Consider the following 17,722-nt stretch of genomic DNA (forward strand, 5'->3'; position numbering starts at 1 on the left):
TCTAAATAACAAACAGATATTTCTTAAAAGGAAGATAATCTCCGGATAACAATACATGATTTTAGGATCCCAGAGGTGATATGTGTTTGTAAAGTTGATATAATACAGATTCTGGAGGGAGAAAGACTTAATTCTCATCCTGATTCAATCACATGCTAAATGTATGGCAAGTTATTTCTCTGAGTCTCAGTATTTTTTAATCTGCAAAATAACACCTACACAGAATAATTGTTCTAAAGATAAGAATTGACATCTGTAAAGATCCAGCAGCAAGCATACATTAGGTGCTTAATAAATAGTAATTATTTATTCTCATCCATCATTGCGCTGCACCATTGGCAAAAGTAGTATTGCAGCTCTGAGAGCATACATTCGGTCTGTGATAAATCAGCTGACCAGTTCAAGTATGAGTCCAATTAATTTAAAGATATGCAGAGATCAAATAAATAAATAAAGATTCTTTGGGCATTTTCTACAAATTGCCTTCTATATAGGTGTCTTCTAAATATAAACTATAAGACTCTGGAAGGGCTAAGAGATTGAAAATTACGTTTACATGAAAATTTACATTGAAAATTACATGGCTTTAGTCTGGAAAAAATTAACAGTGATAATGACCTTGAACTCTCATGGAATTTCCATAACTATTGCATGAAGTGTATTACTACCAAGAAATGGATGTATTTTTGGTTCCACTGGAATAATAAAGTGAGATAGAACTTAGAAGACACATTTTAGAGGTCTACTCATTATAAAAGTGCCTACGATTGTCACCTTAAGTCTGGGACAGATAAAACTCATATTAAAACATAAGGCAAACTTTTGAAATAAAATGCCTCAACAATTCGAGTTCTACTGACCTACTGCCTTAACTGACTGAAACTCTAACTTGCACAGTGCAAGTGCAACTGCTTGAGCTAAAGATCAGTTTAAAAAAAAAATATATATATATATACATAAATATGTATGTGTATTTACATATATGCATACCCCCAGAGATGATTCCTTTTAAAACCTGAACCTAGGTGCACAATCATTCACAGATTGCATTAATAATTTCTATGATTATAGCACCTAGATGGTTTCCTATTCTGGGGAATAAACACACTTAAATACCATGCACAGCTTCAGGAAAGTGACCATGGATCATCTGACTGTAAGGACTGTCAGGACGTGATGGTCATTCAAATGGTAAGAGCAATCTGATTATTAGCTTCTCATCTGAGGCAGTTTACCTACAGTCCAAAAAAAAGCTTTCAGTTATTTCACTGATTAAACTCCAAAGCATCTTTTCCATTGTTAGTGGAAACGGCTGGCATTTAATAAAAATAGACTTTTCTAACTATAAGTAATTGAATAAATAGTGGCTAAAATGGGGAATTGATAACTAAATTATGTAAAGCTGAGAAGTATCAGAACACTTTTGAGAATACAGTTCTGCTTGGAGGGCTCCAGGGAGGAAGTGCCTCATTTTCCAGAAAGGGATGACGCTTCTTTTGTTTTCGTTCGATTCTTTCCTGCCTTTCTTTCTTTTCCTAAAGAGAAAATAGAAAACTTTAAGTGTATATACATATATGAACATTATTTTCAAATCAAGTTGCTTGCTAAAGAACAAAGTAACCCATTATAAGACATTAAAATGTCACTTCCTATTTAACTGGTTATAAAGGAAAAGCGGCTGAGTATATTGCTCATCTATATTACCAATAGGTACTAATGCATCACTTAATCACTTATTTTTTAATATTTAAAGTGATAATATTTAAACAAAATTATGAAAAATGGGGGAAAAGACCTATAATTCCATAACTCAAAGAGAAAATTATGAGAAGTTAGTGATGACTTGAGAACATAATCTCAGAACTTAATTTACTGGGTGCAATGGTTGAATATGCCATGACCAGCAGGGACACTTCAAAATTGTTATAAATAGTTGAAAATTAAGTCTCACGTTTCGTTGATTATTAAGTTTGAGCACATTATATTTTTCTTTAGCCCTTTTGTGAATTTTTTTGCTTTATTATCTGGCTATGGGTATCGATGCTTTTAATGCTTAGTAATTTGTATATTTTCATATGATATATATTATCTTTGCAGCACACATTTTACCTACATTACTGTCCTTTTTAGCGAAAAAAAAAAAAAAAATATTTCAGCCGAGACAATTGTTTAAAGAGTAATGTAATCAAAACTTGTGTGCCCACCATCTGCCTTATGAAAAAAAACAAGGACCAATACTTTTGAAGGTCTCTGTGTTCATTCCTCCATCATACTGCTTCCTCTCCACCCCAGTGAGGTAACCATTACTCTCAACTTGATGCTTATCATTTCAGCACATCTCTTAGTACTTGTATTATAAATGTATTAATTTCAAAACAAGTAATTTTGTTTTGCATGTTTTTATAATTAGAGAAAAATGTAACATGCTGTACTTTTGCAGCTTCCTTTTTTATCCATCTTAATATTCCTAAGAACCACCTATGTGAATTACAGCTCTAGTTCATTGATATTCCATAGAATATTCATAGAGTTCCAGCATATCAACTTATCACTATTTGTTAACCTATTTTTGTGTTGTTGAAAACATGATTTTTTTCCCCCTAGTAAACATCCCTGTTTGATGCCTTGTACTTATAAGTCAAGATTTTCTCTCCAAGTATCTGCCTAGGAGTGAATCTGCTGGTATTAATATAATTTGCTGGGAAATGATTTATTTTCCAAAGCAGCTGTAGGAACCCACCGCCCCAAGCAGAACCTACATGGACTTTTTATGTTAACATATTAGTGATTTTAAATTCAGTATCTATTCATGTTTTTCTTTTTATTTCTATAGCACTTCTCGGTTTAGAAAAGCATCTTATCCCTGTGAGACTTGATAGTGTTTTGTTTTCCTTCAGTTATTCTATTGTTTGGCATTTTATATTTAATGCTTAGGTGCTTTCGCTTTGCTTTGAAGTGATCTCATGCCCAAATGTGACACAAATAACCCAAGTTACAGTTTCCTTGCATCCATTAATTTGTGTTATTTATTATATAGCAGCACATCCTTCCTTGTCACAGGTTCTGACAGGTCCTGGGGCAGGGGATGGGGGCGTCTATTATTTACTGGTATTATACTGCTTTGATTTGTGTTCATTCATCCAACTGTTAAGCACCAAGATCCTACTCTGGGTCAAGCAGTATACTATAGGGGACCACGTATAACGTGATTCTAAAATCCCAAACACAAATCTGGTCCTTGTCCCTCAGGGGATTTTCAAAACAGACAGTTAACAAACAAACAACAGATCATTTCAAATTGTGAAAATTTCTATGGAACATATAAAAAAATTGTTGTGATTGCTAAAGAATAAAACAGACTGCATGGCTTCAAAGAAAAGTGGATTCAGGGAAAGTCATTTCAAAGTGAGACAAGCCAGATAAGAGAAGCCCCTTGTGAGAGGCACCGAGGAGAGAGCATTCCAAGCAGAGCGTGAGCAGTATGTGTGAGGGCTCAGACACGTGGGAGAAACGTGGGATGTGAAAGAAAACAAGAGGGCCAGTGCTAGCCAGTGTGACTCAAACTGGGCAGAAGACAGGAGAGGGTACCAGAAAAGACAGGTGGGTGTGTGAGGTGGTGTGGGGCCTGCAGGCCAATGGTAACATCTGGAACACAGGTAAGAGAAGAGAAGTCAACAAATGCCATTGAGGAGAAAGGCAGAGAAATGAGAGACACCAGGGGAGCAAGGTACCCAGGGGAGGTGACAGTTGCCAGAAGATGAAAGTGGCTAGGGAGCATGTTTGAGAGGTCTGGGGAATGCAGCAGGAAACAACACATTGGATTGCTAGATGGTTTGGCAAAACTAACTTTCGAAGCGTAGTTACAGTATAGTGATGGCGAAAGAGACAAGGCTGGAGTGTGCTGAGGGTGAAAAGGGTATGGAGTGTAAATAAAACTTCCTTAGAAGTTTAGCTATTAAAAAGGGGTAGTGAGATGTGGAACCACAACTGGAGGCAAATGAGGAATTAAGAATTAAGAATTATACATCTTGGAAAGTGATGGGACAAATCCAGGAAAGGAGAATGCTGGTTCATGGGAGAGTAGGACAGTAAATTTATACTTTATTGCTTGATAGAAACAGTCTTCTACCTCATCTTATTTTGGAAATATTACCTTCTATATTCTCCCATTTTTATTATGCTGGATGAATTTTAGAATCATTTTGTTTCCCTGCACATACTCCCTTCAAAGAAAGGGCTATGTGAGGATTACTATGAAAATTAAACATTAATCCAGGAATTCCTGAAATGTTAGCAGCACTAGCTCTTTTCATCCTACAGCTCAGATTGTCTCTTCATTTCTCTAAGTCTCTGCTAACACTATAGAATTCGGTGGTTTCCTCATATTGATGATTTTCTCAAAGAGCAGCAGTATCCAGGAACCTTAGATAGTGTCACCTCTACAGGCTGGACAGCTTGGGAGGGGCAGCATCTTGGTACATTATGAGGTGTCTATGATTCTTTCACCAGCAAGTGTATGGAACTGATGTGTCACAAGAAGAATACGATAATGCAAGGTTTCCATAAGCATACAATTATTCACATACAACAAAGGGAATGAAAAAAGATATGAAATTCTTTTTACTGTCTTAACATTTTGCCCCATGCTTGATATTCCTACTAAAGCAAAGAGTGATTCTCCTTTCAGAATCCTAACTAAGAAAAAAACAGCAACAACAAAAAACTGTAACTGGGCCTCTGTTAAACACTGTAGTATCTTAGAGAGAGACACACTTTCTAGCTAAGGAGCAGAAAAGCAGTGTGGGGCTGAGTCCACAGAAACTGATTGCACATATTATGCTCTTTTTGTCCATTCCATTTTACATGGGGAGAGAGAGGAAAACATGAAACAAGTCTGCTCTTAAAAGCAGGTGCTAAGTCAGAATAGGAAACAGGCAACTAATTATCAATCTTAATATCAATTAAGATGATCAAAAAGGTTATCTGGAGTAATCATTAAATGAATCTTGTTAAACAGTCCTTTTGAGTACTGTTTTTTGGAGTGTGAATTTTTTACTCATTCCCTTATTAATGGTAACTATTCATTAATCTGGGAACCAGCATAAAGAAGAGAGTCTTACTGATCTTTGACTGTAACTTTCCCCTAAAACGATAACCCATCCAATGCTCATTACTTAAAGCAGGTTTTATAACAAAATCTTGAGATGTAACTTTACATTAAAGTTGAAGTTCTTAGATTTCCATATGGGGGTATTTTTCCATTCTTTCTAGAAACAAATTGCAATAAGAAATTGGCAAGTTGGAGGACTAGATCTGTAATGTGACTGGATGTTTTAATAAGTAGCATTATATTTGTCAAGGTTGTACTACATATCAAAACAAGTTATTTTCATCTTTGATAAGTTTTTGTTCTCCAGAGGACTGATTAGAATAAGAAAGTGGTTAAATACTATAATAAAACACAATGTACCTAACAGTGACTTAGTCATTAAGAAAATTCTATTCCCATCATCAAAAGTATGTGAAAACTGAAAAACATGCCAATTTAGTTACCCTAAGTGATATAGCACAGTTAGTATATGCTTCCTTGATAGAAGAAGACTTTTAATTTTTCTTGAACCAAGGACTATTTAAGAGTTTAAGGAAACCATCACAAAACACTACCTTTTTCGTTCAAACCATCCAACCAATTCTGATCACCTTTTTTCCTTACTGTTTTTCTGCATGGACTTAGCATAAAGTAGCATTAAAATCAACACATAAACAAGAAGAAATTCTGTTGGCCTACTTATTAGGAATCATTAAATTTGTAAATTGCTTCAGGAAGCACTGACATCTATAACATCATTATAAGACTGAGTGTTTCTATCCAAGAGCAGTTTGGATCCAGGTTCTCAAGTCTTCATTTGTGTCCTGCAGAAGTATTCTAAAATTTTCTTCATAGTGGTCTTATACATTTCTTAAGTTTATTCCTAAGTGCTTCATTCATCTTTTTACCCTATCTTTAAATAGACTGCTTGGTGTCCTGCATGCCTCTCTAGCTACTGTTGGTTTTAAAGCTGATGTGAAAAAGTAAACAGTAGCAGTCAGAAATACTTTGAAAGACATGCTAGGAAGGAAGATTAACCAAAACAGATACGAAAACATATGAAGCCCTGAATGAGACAGTACAGTGCTGGAATATGTACCATGAGATTTGAGATTGACCAATGGGACAGAAAGTCAAGAAATTGACCCTAAAATCTGGGAAGGTATCATATAACAAAGGCAGTACCTCAAATCAATGAGTAAAAGATAGGCTATTTCATAGGAAATGCATTTGGAAAAAATAAAATCAGAATCATATTATCATCACTATTACTATTATCAAGGTAAATTACAAGCTGATCAAATGTTAAAATGTCAAGATACTAAAATTAGAAAGTTATTAGAAGAAAAATGGGAGTACTTCTTTTAGCCTCAAGTTATAAAGAAAGCTTTTTCAATTATGCTTGAAAATCAGAACCTAACAGATTGATAAGTTTGACATCAGAAAATAAAATTAGTTCTTCATGGCATAAAATACTATATGCAAAGTTTAGAGACCAACAAAACAATGGGGGAAAAAGTAGTTGTAACTCCTATCAGAAATGATGGGTTGATTTCCCTAATACTTAAACAAGCTTCTAAAAATCAAGAAGAAAAAGAGCAACAGAAAAATGTGGAAAGTCTATAAATTAACAGTTTCCACAAAAAATTATAAAAGACCCTTATACAAATGAAAAGCTGCTCAAGTTCAGTCCTAACCAGAGAAATACAACCACAAAATACCTTGGATGATATTTTTAACTAGCAGATGGATGTAGATTTAAAAAAAAAAAAAGGCAGACAAGCATTCCTACTAGAAAGATACCCTACTGGATCCCAAACCCAGCGGAGCAATTTTACACGGTTTGGTTGCTGCAACATGGGATGTGCTAACCACTCAGATGAATGTGTCACCAACTCATATATAAAGCACTTATTCATATGAATGCATTCTTAGCCAAATATTGATAAACATGCATATTTATAATGATATTTTAAGCCAGAAAATGGTATTTTGCTTAACATCAATGAAAAGTGACCATAAACATAAGTACGTTAAAACAAACAAAAAATACAAAAAACAAAATAATGTTAAGTCCAGCTAGACATTTTCCTCCCACACTTTCTACTTACTTTCTTTCATTAAAAAACACCAAAATGAAACCTTCTCCTTGAGGTCATTAGAAAAATCAAAAGAGAATTTAAAAAATGGAGTAACTTTCTCACTATTCAATCCCGTATTACTATGTGTCATGACAAGTCCCACCTAAAATAGCCTGGCATACCGTCAGCAATGCACTTGTCAGCTCTCCATGATTTTAGACAGAATAGTCTTTGCAAAGGAAGAACAGGCGTGATTGGTAAGTAAATGAATGTCAGGATGCAGATAACGAAGAATATTCTGCCTGACATTTGAGTGCTTGAGTAAAGAGTAAAAGCATCAACAGAAATGAGTAAATCAAAGAAAATAGGATGGACACAGGGAGAGAACGAGATTCCACAAGGCAGCTTCAGGTAAAAATGGTCAGTAGGGAGAGACAGAGAGAACTGGATGGAAAAGTCACGAATAAAGGGCATTCACAAGACACAAGTGCATTAACAGACAATACCTACCAGCCATTTTTCATATTCATCAATAGCTTGCTTATCTTTATCTTTTTTCTCTGCTCTTTTCAGTTCTTCTCTTCTTTTCTCATTTATTTTCTCTTTCTCCTTTTCTTTGAAAAAAGCATCCTTCTTTTCATTCCTATGTAGGATATTACAGAACACCGGATGGTTAAAGGGGAGGATAGAATAAGAAAAAATTAAGATTCCTGAATATAGCTTTACAATAATGAGATGGCAATGTTTTAGTAAATTTCAAGCAAATAATCTTTTCAAGAGCCTTAAAGTGTTATTCACTTGGAAACTATCAAATAGCTCTCATTTGGGATTACCATTTCTCAACAGCAGTTAGGTTATCTTTCCTTTTCTCAGCAATCGTCTCCTCCTCTTTCTGCTTCTTCGCTCTTTCATATTCTCTCTCCTTTTTATTTTTCTCCCTAAGATATTCCATCTTTTTCTCTTTCCATCGTTCAAAGGCCTGAAAAAGTACACAGTGATTTTCTTATTAACTGTGAAAATGATCAATAAGGAGAGCCAGAGCTAGTCACTAATCTCCAGTAGTCAGAGAAGGCAAAATCATGCCACCAAGAACTTTAAGCCGCCGAGTACCTGCAGTGCTTCTTCCTTTCTCACGGCATTTTCTTCCTCTGTTTTCTTCTTGTTTTTGGCCTCAAGCCTTTTTTGGGCAGCTATTTTCTTTGCTTCCTTTTCTTTCATAGCCTTCCAGGCCTCAAAGGATGCTAATGCTTCTTCTCGCTTAGCAGCTTTTTTCTGTTTCAAAAAAATAAGAGACAGACATATAAAGAGTGGACAGACAGCGGCAGATACAGACACATACTGATTGTGTTGAATTCCCTTCATCATCGTCATTTCTAGACCTTGTTGTTCAGAGTAGGTAATTTTTTTAGAATGGTTGAGACAAGTGGATTTAGAAAAAAAGTGTTATCGGAATTACTCATTTCAGTTTAAAATATCCTTTTCTAAACCCGTTTATCAGATATTGATCTGCTATTCATGGGAAAGAACTCTTTTTTGGAAGCCTACTAAACAAATGTTATCAAAATAAACTATAATGGCCTGAGTGCTACTGCAAAATGCTCAGAATAAAACATTCCATTACAAGGAAAATATCAGGAAAGTTTCAGGCTTATAAAGTAAGAGTGAACTCAACTGGCCAAGTCCTGCAGAAAGCCCCGGATCTTTGCTTTGAACCTGAATTTTGACTGACATCAAAGCATAAAACTGTTACAAAATGAACACAGCCGGGATGCTGAAACTCGGTGCCAGACTGAGAAAAATGTAGATGAAGGTATGGTAAGCATGTTATTACTTGACTTACCTCCATCTAATTCCATTATATTCTCTGCCTTACTACTTAATGCTAAATGACATGAAGTCTTATAAAAAAACACGCTTTAGAAGTAAAGGTACAAGCCACCTCAGCGAGTTGTGACGATGACAGAAGAAGGTGTCGGGCTTGCAGCTCAGCCATCTAAGGCCACAGAACTGCTGATGGGGATGCAGGCACACCCCTGCATGCTTCTCCATCAGTACCAGGCATTGGGGAACCCGGTTTCCTTCTGAATCCCTTTAGTACTGGACAGCACAGGGAAGGGTTTCTATTTCAGAAGTCGGGAGGGAACTTAGCATGTTGCGGACCACCAGGCAGGAGTCAGAGGTAGAGACTGAAGTACAGACCAGCGTAAAATAAGAGTCCACCTCCAGTAAGTGGGAAGGATATCAGTCAAGAGCTCACATGGGCGTTAGTATTTTCTTTTTCCCCAAAGGCGTTAGTCTTTTTTTTTTTTTAAAGATTTTATTTATTTATTTGACAGACAGAGCTCACAAGTAGGCAGAGAGGCAGGCAGAGAGAGGAAAGCAGGCTCCCTGCTAAGCAGAGAGCCCAGTGTGGGGCTCGATCCTAGGACCGTGAGATCATGATCTGAGCCGAAGCTAGAGGCTTTAACCCACTGAGCCACCCAGGCACCCCTCCATAGACGTTAGTCTTTAGGACACAGATAAAATTCAAGATGGAAAAGAGGAAAAATGGAGGTTCATATCTGCTGATCCTTTATGTTCCTGGCTAAGTTGTAAGACTGAAGTCAATTTTAACAGTGAAAAGTTAAGTAAGAGTGAATAGGTAGTCCAAGTAATAGTTAAGTTCCTAAATCAGTAGTGTCAAATATATTCCATACATACAAAAATCAGAAATCTTTGCATATCTGTTTTCATGTGAGATGGTTATATTTATATCAAACTAAAAATGTATGAAGTGCCAGAGAAATAAAATCAGTAATCAATTCTTTTATATCCATGTTATTTTGCCATTTACAAAACAGTGGATTTAGAAATGTTACTCAGAGATATTTTACTAACTTAAAAACCCAGAATATTTTCCATTTCTATATTTCAGAATACCTGTTCATTTTGGATCCTTAAGTTTTCACTTTCGATCCTTTTAATTCTGTGCATTTCATGTAAATACACATTTTTCTTTTCTAACCACTCCTGTGAAAACAAGAAAAAAGTATATAACATTCAGTTTCCCAAATGATTCAGAATTCTTACTCATTTCTGAAATATTTGATAGAAATTTTATTTTAAGATTTTATTTATTTGAGAATGGGGGGGGGAGAAAGGAAGAGAGGGAGAGAGAGAAAACAAGCAGGGGGGAGGGACAGAGGGAGAAGCAGATGCCCCGCTGAGCAGGGAGCCTGTTGTGGGACTCGATTATGACCTGAGCTGAAGGCAAACACTTAACCAACTGAGCCACAGGAGCACCCAAGAAATTTTAAAAAAGCAAAATACAAAATGTAGAAATTCCATATAAACTAGTATCACTTTTCTTTTTCTGATAATATTCTAATATATAAAGATGAGTTAAGAAAATAAAACTTATCTTAGTTTTAACAACAGACTCTGAAGATTGAACATAATGGCTACATAAATTAACATTTTTCTCCAAAATTTACAAATATAATTTTCTAAAGTGTACTAGTGTACTATTTTGTAAAACAAACAAGACCAAAAAAAAAGGATGTCTTTGGGAACTGTGAAAAAAATCAGGAAAGTCTTGTTCTGTATAAGCTTAATGCAAAGTCTTAGGAAAAAAGTAAAACTCTCTGTGTTCTTAACAATATACATTTTAAGGAGAAAAAGTATAAAAACATGTATAGACCTTAACAGTATTTTTGCTTTTATCGTATTTTCATAAGTTGCTATGGCATATTCTCTTATTTAAACAACCATGATCGGTTAAGCAAAGCTTGGAAGGAAGTATTCTAGTAAAACAAAAAAAACTCTGGGTTGCTCAGGTATTATAAAAGAACATCTTTCCTAATAAATTAAGTATTAAGCCATCATTTATGATAGGGTCTTTTTATTCCTTGGTAAACAGGTAATCTTATTACGTGATCAGTTCTTCATTTTTTGTTATATGTTTTCCTTTTTACCTGATAAACAGCTGCCCTTATGCTGTCTGCTCTTTCAGGTTCTATGTTCTGTTTCTGTGAGGGCTTTTGGTCCAAGACTTTCAAAGTCCCTAAATAGTGAGAAGAGGTAGTTGTTGACGGAGGTCTCCTTACAGAATTAGATTTCTTTAAGAACTCAGGGGTCATTAATCTGAAAAGATCCAAATAAATCAACAGAAAATATTAGTTGTACTTGGTAGAAGAAAAATTCACTAGAATTCACAACTACTATATTTGAAATTATATTGTAAATTAATAAATTATAAGTACTTTGGAAGTGATGATAAAATAGGAAAAATGATAGTTTTTTCTTCATCTACTAAGAGCTTCAAATGGATGCTCTTTCAAGATATTTATAATTAGAACATTTTCAAGAAAAATGGACTACATCTCAAGTTATATGGAAAAAAAAGTATTAATAAAGTAGATTTTAAGTCTCTTGTATCATTTTGTTACAAAAAACAACTCTAAATATAAAATTAGAACAGCATCCTCTATTTCAGGGGTTGGCAGGAAAATATGGCCCATGATCCAGTTTGGTACCGTCTATTTATTTTTTAAGTTTACTGCACCACAACTATTCCCCTGCTACACCAGCAGCACTGAGTAGTTACAACGGAGACCATATAGCCTACAGAGTCCAATACATGTACTAACTGGCAATTTACAGTTAAAGTTTGCGGACTCTAGTTTTATTTGATTTATGGTAATTGAAAAGACTGAGAAGGTTCTGATTATCATTTATGAGTTAGGCATTTGTTATCATCAGTGTGAATGAAGCAATATGGAGTCTTTTCATCTCAATAAACCAACTTAGTCCACAGAACCTCGAGGTTTTAAGTACAATTTTCATGTGTGGAACAAAGGTGTTTAATAGAGAAGTATGATGCTGGACTTCAGCTTTATTACTGATATGTACTGTCTCAGGAAAAACAGGACAGAAACTCCATCGTAGGAACAATGCAGAGCATAGAGAACTCCTAACCAACTCCTTTTCATAAAAGAATATGATCAACTCAGGAGTTTTATCATGAAGTAATGAACTCATTCATTCATGAGATGAGAGTTTAAAGAAAATCAAGTAATACCAAATGAAATTCACTTTACAGAAGTTAAATTAAAACTAGCTATATTGGAATGTACATTCATTAATAAGGGATAACGACAGCTTTATTACCTGCCAGATGCACTGGAAGCTCTAGAATTTGTTGACTTTTTAGTCTTCATATTTCTATCTTCAATTGTTTTCTATTAAAGAGAAAATACCACAGATGGATTACTCACTGTAACTGTCATAGTTACCTGCCTAGAGGCCAGGAAATTAATGTTTTTAGAGCATCTACTATGTGTCAAGTACAGCAGCTACTGGAAACTAATAAGGATGCTACATTTTAGAAAGGGTTGACGGACGTGAAACACAAAGCCAAATGTGAGTCATAATGGAGATAAACTAGGGTCCAGTGAGTGTGACTAGGGTGAGGGGTTACGTTAATGACAGTGACCAGGAAAGGCCTCCCTGAGGTCTTTTTTTTTTTAAATTTATTTGACAGAGATCACAAGTAGGCAGAGAGGCAGGCAGAGAGAGAGGGGAAAGCAGGCTCTCTGCTGAGCAGAGAAGAGAGCCTAATGCGGGGCCCGATCCCTGAGATCATGACCTGCGCCCAAGTCAGAGGCTTAACCCACTGAGCCACCCAGGTGCCCCTGGCCTCCCTGAGGTCTTGACAGCAGTGTCAAGTAAAATGATGGGTAAAAAGGGGCCCGCATCAAGGAAGGTCTGTGGGAAGAAAGAAGCAGTAAGTACTAAGAGCCTAAGAAGGGAAAGAGCTTGATAGTTTTGAGACACAGAAAGTGAATGACACCAGTGCACAGCAAATGGCAGCGGGAGTGGATGAATATATAGTCAGAGAAGAACGGTGTGAGGTCCTGAGGATGTGGGAAGGAATTTGCATTTTATTCTTCTGATGACAATCCAATTGAGACCTTAGCAGGGGAGTGATGTGATTTAGACTTGAGGAAGATCCCTCAGGACAGAGTAAGGATAAAGCCAAGGATTCAATCAAACGAAATGTTACACTCTTACTTGTTATACAAAATTCCCTGTTGTTATTGAGAATTGCCCCTATTAGACATTTCTAGGATCCTGTCTGTAAGTTCCAGAATACCCTTTTTCTTTTTAAGGAGTAACTTCTCTACTTTACAGAGTCAGATCAGTGCTAGCATTGAAGTGAGACCACAGATGTAAGCATATCACTAACTTGGCATAAGTGATTTTTCCTGAAGAAAGTGGTTAGGAACAATATAACTGGAACATAGTTTAATGAACCATCTCCATAAATTTTAATACAATGCACTAGCACTAATATTCTGTATTATAAAATTCCTACTCAACCACAGTTTTCAATTAGCACTGTTACCTTCCCCAAGATTAGGTATACATAGATACCAGCTAACTATAGCTATAAGGAATAAAGACTAAATTTAAGAGGAATAAAGACTAAAAGTACTGTACCATAAATTTTAAAAACTAGTTTTCTGACACCTTGTAGTATAGTGACAAGTAATCCTACACACCAAACATTTGGTTCTCAAGGTAATAACAGTAATAATAACGTTTGTGATAATAATCCTATCCATCCTTTTAAGTAAGCAAGACGGTGATAACATGTCTTAAGGATTTTCCTTAAAATTTGTAAAATGTTTCGGGGTGCCTGGGTGGCTCAATGGGTTAAAGTCTCTGCCTTCAGCTCAGGTCATGATCCCAGGGTCCTGGGATCGAGCCCCGCATCGGGCTCCCTGCTCAGCAGGGAGCCTGCTTCCTCCTCTCTCTCTTTCTGCCTCTCTGCCTACTTGTGATCTCTGTCTGTCAAATAAATGAAATCTTAAAAAAAAAATTTGTAAAATGTTTAAAAATGATACCTAAAAGAGTAACTTTCACTAATTCAAAACCTCAGAAGTTGTTCCAGATAGCTATATTTTTATAATACGGAGACCTATAGAAACCTACCCACTTATGGGTTTGTATTTCTGAGATATTTAAGAGTATATTATGATCATATGCCTTTGATAATTTTTAAGGAATACTGACTTTTTTATATTCACTGCAAACCTTCACCAAAGTAAAACTCTACTGACTCTATTGTCTACCTAACAATGTGTCATTATCAAAAAATGAGTTTTCCACAGACAATTCAGAAGTACATAATGTGGCAGATAAAATATTTAAAGCGTCTATTTTGAGTTTCAAACTGTAGTATAAAAGGCATAATTTCATACAAATACCTTTGAAGGCTCCGTTGCATCAGTAGATATTAAGATACTCTGATCTTTCAACAATGGTGGATCAACTGTTAAGTCATTCATCATCAGTTCAGCTTTCTCCTTTTCTTCTTCAAGGTCATCAGTAATCACTTGACTTTCCTGGGATTTCTCAATTGGAGGAGTGACAAAGTCTATCAAAAATGAATTCTCTTCATTTTCATTGGATCTCATGTGGTTTTCAGGGAGTTCTTCGTTCTGATCTATTGAGACAGAGTCACAAAACTAAAACTCCCTTCCGAACTAGTGACAGATTCATTTGCTTTCTACTAAAAGGAGTGTTTACAAACTCTTTGTCTTGCAGAATACAATAAAGGAGAGCTATTGTATTCAACCTGAGTAAACTTTTCTCCAGTGATCTATGAAAGAGAAAATGGCTACTCAATCTACAAAAACACCTGACATACCTAACACTTAGAAAAAAATATATGAGTAAAAAAATGGAATAACTATCCTAAAGCAAAAGACACACCAAAAGCTCCTGTTGATGATAAACCAAGTAAGTAGGCTGGCAATATCTATTCTATTCAAAGTCTGGCCTTCTTAGCTGGAACAAGAGGCTATGTAAGCTGGAGGCACACATCTCTACGTTACCAGAGGCACAATCAGTACAGCTGTAAACTTGTATAGGTACAAGGGGAACCAAGAACCCATGCACTTTTAGAAGAGTCATCACACCAAATAAAGCCATCCTCTAGACAGCTTTATCCCTGTTAAGATGCTTGCCTTTACTAACAGGCACTAAAGGTGAGCCTGTTGCTTATCCTTTCCATGCTCCAAAGGACAGTCTCAGACTCTGGCATGAGAAGATCCCATTTTGCTATCACAGAACTGCTTCTGTTATTCTGTCTGCCCCCCTTTGGAATGTTTAACAGAAAGAAATCAATCACCAACTCTCAGCTCTACTCGGAGCCACCTGCTGGCAACCTTGTCTCTTTATTGTCAAAGTCTTAATTCTGCTGCTTTCATTAAAGCCATCTTTGAAACCTGCTTTGCAGTAAGCAGGAGTTAAGATAATTTTGTAATAGAGTTTAGACCTGTTCATCTGGAGAGCACTCATGACTCCAAGTACCATCAGTGGATTCTTTAGAGCTGCTAATCAATGCATTCAGTTAAAAGAACGACTATGGAGCCAAAGATTCAAATTACAGCTCCGTTACTGACCTTGGGTATGTTTCTCAATATCTCTGCACTTCAGTTTTTCTCATCTGTAAAATGACAAAAACTATACTACACAGCAAGCACTTAATAAATGTTACACATCTCGGTCCTAGAAACAGTGATGCCTTTTTAGCTCTCATGAAGCTCTAAGTCATAGGACTAGGAAAAGACATACATCACCCCTCACACTAACTGCATGCTTACCATAACACTGTTCTCAGTGCTTTACATGTATCATTAACCCATTTAGTTCTGATGGCCACTGTGTGGGGTGGGTTGCTCTTATGATCCCCATTATAAGATCAGTATACAGGGTCAGAGAGATTAGTTGCTTTACTCTTGGAACTGTGTCTAATTCTGCATCTAAAATCACATGGTTAGTAAATAGCACAATTTGAGGCAAATACAAACCTGTCATTCCTATAACTATGTATTCTTTCTTTTACAAATAGGATTCTAAGCAGTATAGAGTTCACACATAAACTAAGATGTAATAATCTGATACAACCACCTTTTATGGATGCTTTTCCTCCAGATCCTGGTGAAAAGGAATCTCCAAGACTTTCTTTAAGGGATGGCGATGATAAACTTGTTAAACATGGTTCCTGTTTAAAAAAAGAAAGAAAGAAAGAAAGAATTTACAATGTAGGTTTAGTTCTTAAGATTTGTGGTAGGGCAACAGCATTATTAAGCCCATTTTAAAAGTCTGAAATCATCATAATTAGGAGTTTGCTGTTGAAACACCAAAAGCATTAAGCCTACAGAGGCTAACATGCTTTACGTGGAAGACTTGATGGCTTGATCATTAAAAGGGATCACTAAAGAGCTATTCTAGTTCTTGAGCCAGCATCTCGATATTTGTTTTCAGTGATTTTCAAAACTCTTAATCTCAAATCAAATCTCATAAATATTTGAGATGAAGATTTGATATATTTTTTTCTAATTCTTATTTCTAGGAAAGCATAAAGGAGACAGTAGGCAAAAACCCTTGGTGTCAAATATTACTATTTGGCAAATGAAAGCAATTTATAACACCAAGTAAACAGCTACTACCAAATATTTAGATAGAAATAGTATAGATTTCATGCACTTGAGTCTTCCTCAAAATTCTGAAAAGTATATCTGAAATGAAATAATTGTGTGTGTGAACTACAAATCTCTTTAGAGAACAGTAATCTAGCCAAAAGTTGATGGTATCACACTGTAAGAAGTTTGACTTTGTTGTATAAATAATAAATTCTATTTTTTATTTCCACAATGTTTTATGGTACAAATACAATTATTTGTTAAAAGCAATAAATAGAAACCATCTAGGAAGATGACAAAAGGGATGAAACACAGGAATCTACCTCGAGAGACAAAGCTTTGCAGAGGGGACTAGCAAGTTAGTAGCTTTATGTCTGAGTGAGTTCACCCATCTGTGCAGCTCGAGTGGTACAAGGTTACAGCCTTACTGGGCTAGCTTAAGGGAGCAGAGGATAGAGTTTAGGACTAGAAGATCAGCCAGTAAGTTTGAGGAAGAGCTGCAGTAGGCATGAACCCCAAAATCTTCATATAAAATTCACTCAAAATTCTTTGCTCATCTATGCATGGCATAGAAAAGACATCAGAAAAGATCCTATAAAATCACAGCAGTTACAAATTGAAAGAACTAAGCAGATATCTGCAACAAGGGAGACAGAGTTGGGAATTTGAGTTCAGCCACAATATCCGTATACTAAAACACCATTCAGAGGAACATAACAGAATCTAGAATCTCTATAACATAATCATTCACAATGTCCTGTATTCAATCAAAAAGTTGTTAAATACGTAAAGAAATGGAAAATGGTGGCACATACTCATGAAAACAAAAATCACAAGAATAGTCCTTGGAAACTAACCTAGAGATGATCCATATATTACAATTAACCTTTAAAGTAGGCATTATAAATATGCTCAAGCACTTAAAGGAAATGCACGCATGGAGGCTGACACAGATGGGATCTTAGATACTAGAAATATAAAAATACCAATGGGCATTATACAGTTGGACACTACAATACTGAAATAAGAAATTTGCTGGTAAGAAATTTGCTGGATAGATAACAGCAGATCAAGATGGC

At 35.8% G+C, this 17,722-nt stretch overlaps 1 protein-coding gene across 1 annotated transcript in view; it reads right to left on the minus strand.

Moving 5' to 3' along the window:
- Positions 1-280: 280 nt before the first annotated feature.
- Positions 281-17,722, minus strand: part of MAP9 (microtubule associated protein 9) — a 32,886-nt gene continuing 15,444 nt past the window's right edge. The window contains exons 6-14 of the mRNA XM_082728461.1: positions 16,129-16,222; positions 14,421-14,659; positions 12,319-12,389; positions 11,124-11,292; positions 10,090-10,179; positions 8,281-8,442; positions 8,004-8,149; positions 7,681-7,813; positions 281-1,535 (exon numbers count right to left, since the gene is read on the minus strand). Of these exons, the coding sequence (XP_082584587.1) occupies positions 1,413-1,535; positions 7,681-7,813; positions 8,004-8,149; positions 8,281-8,442; positions 10,090-10,179; positions 11,124-11,292; positions 12,319-12,389; positions 14,421-14,659; positions 16,129-16,222 (1,227 nt within the window). The 3' untranslated portion in view covers positions 281-1,412. The remainder of the gene's footprint in view (positions 1,536-7,680; positions 7,814-8,003; positions 8,150-8,280; positions 8,443-10,089; positions 10,180-11,123; positions 11,293-12,318; positions 12,390-14,420; positions 14,660-16,128; positions 16,223-17,722) is intronic.

Source organism: Mustela nivalis, assembly GCF_964662115.1.
Source record: "Mustela nivalis genome assembly, chromosome: 4".
Lineage (NCBI taxonomy): Eukaryota > Metazoa > Chordata > Mammalia > Carnivora > Mustelidae > Mustela > Mustela nivalis.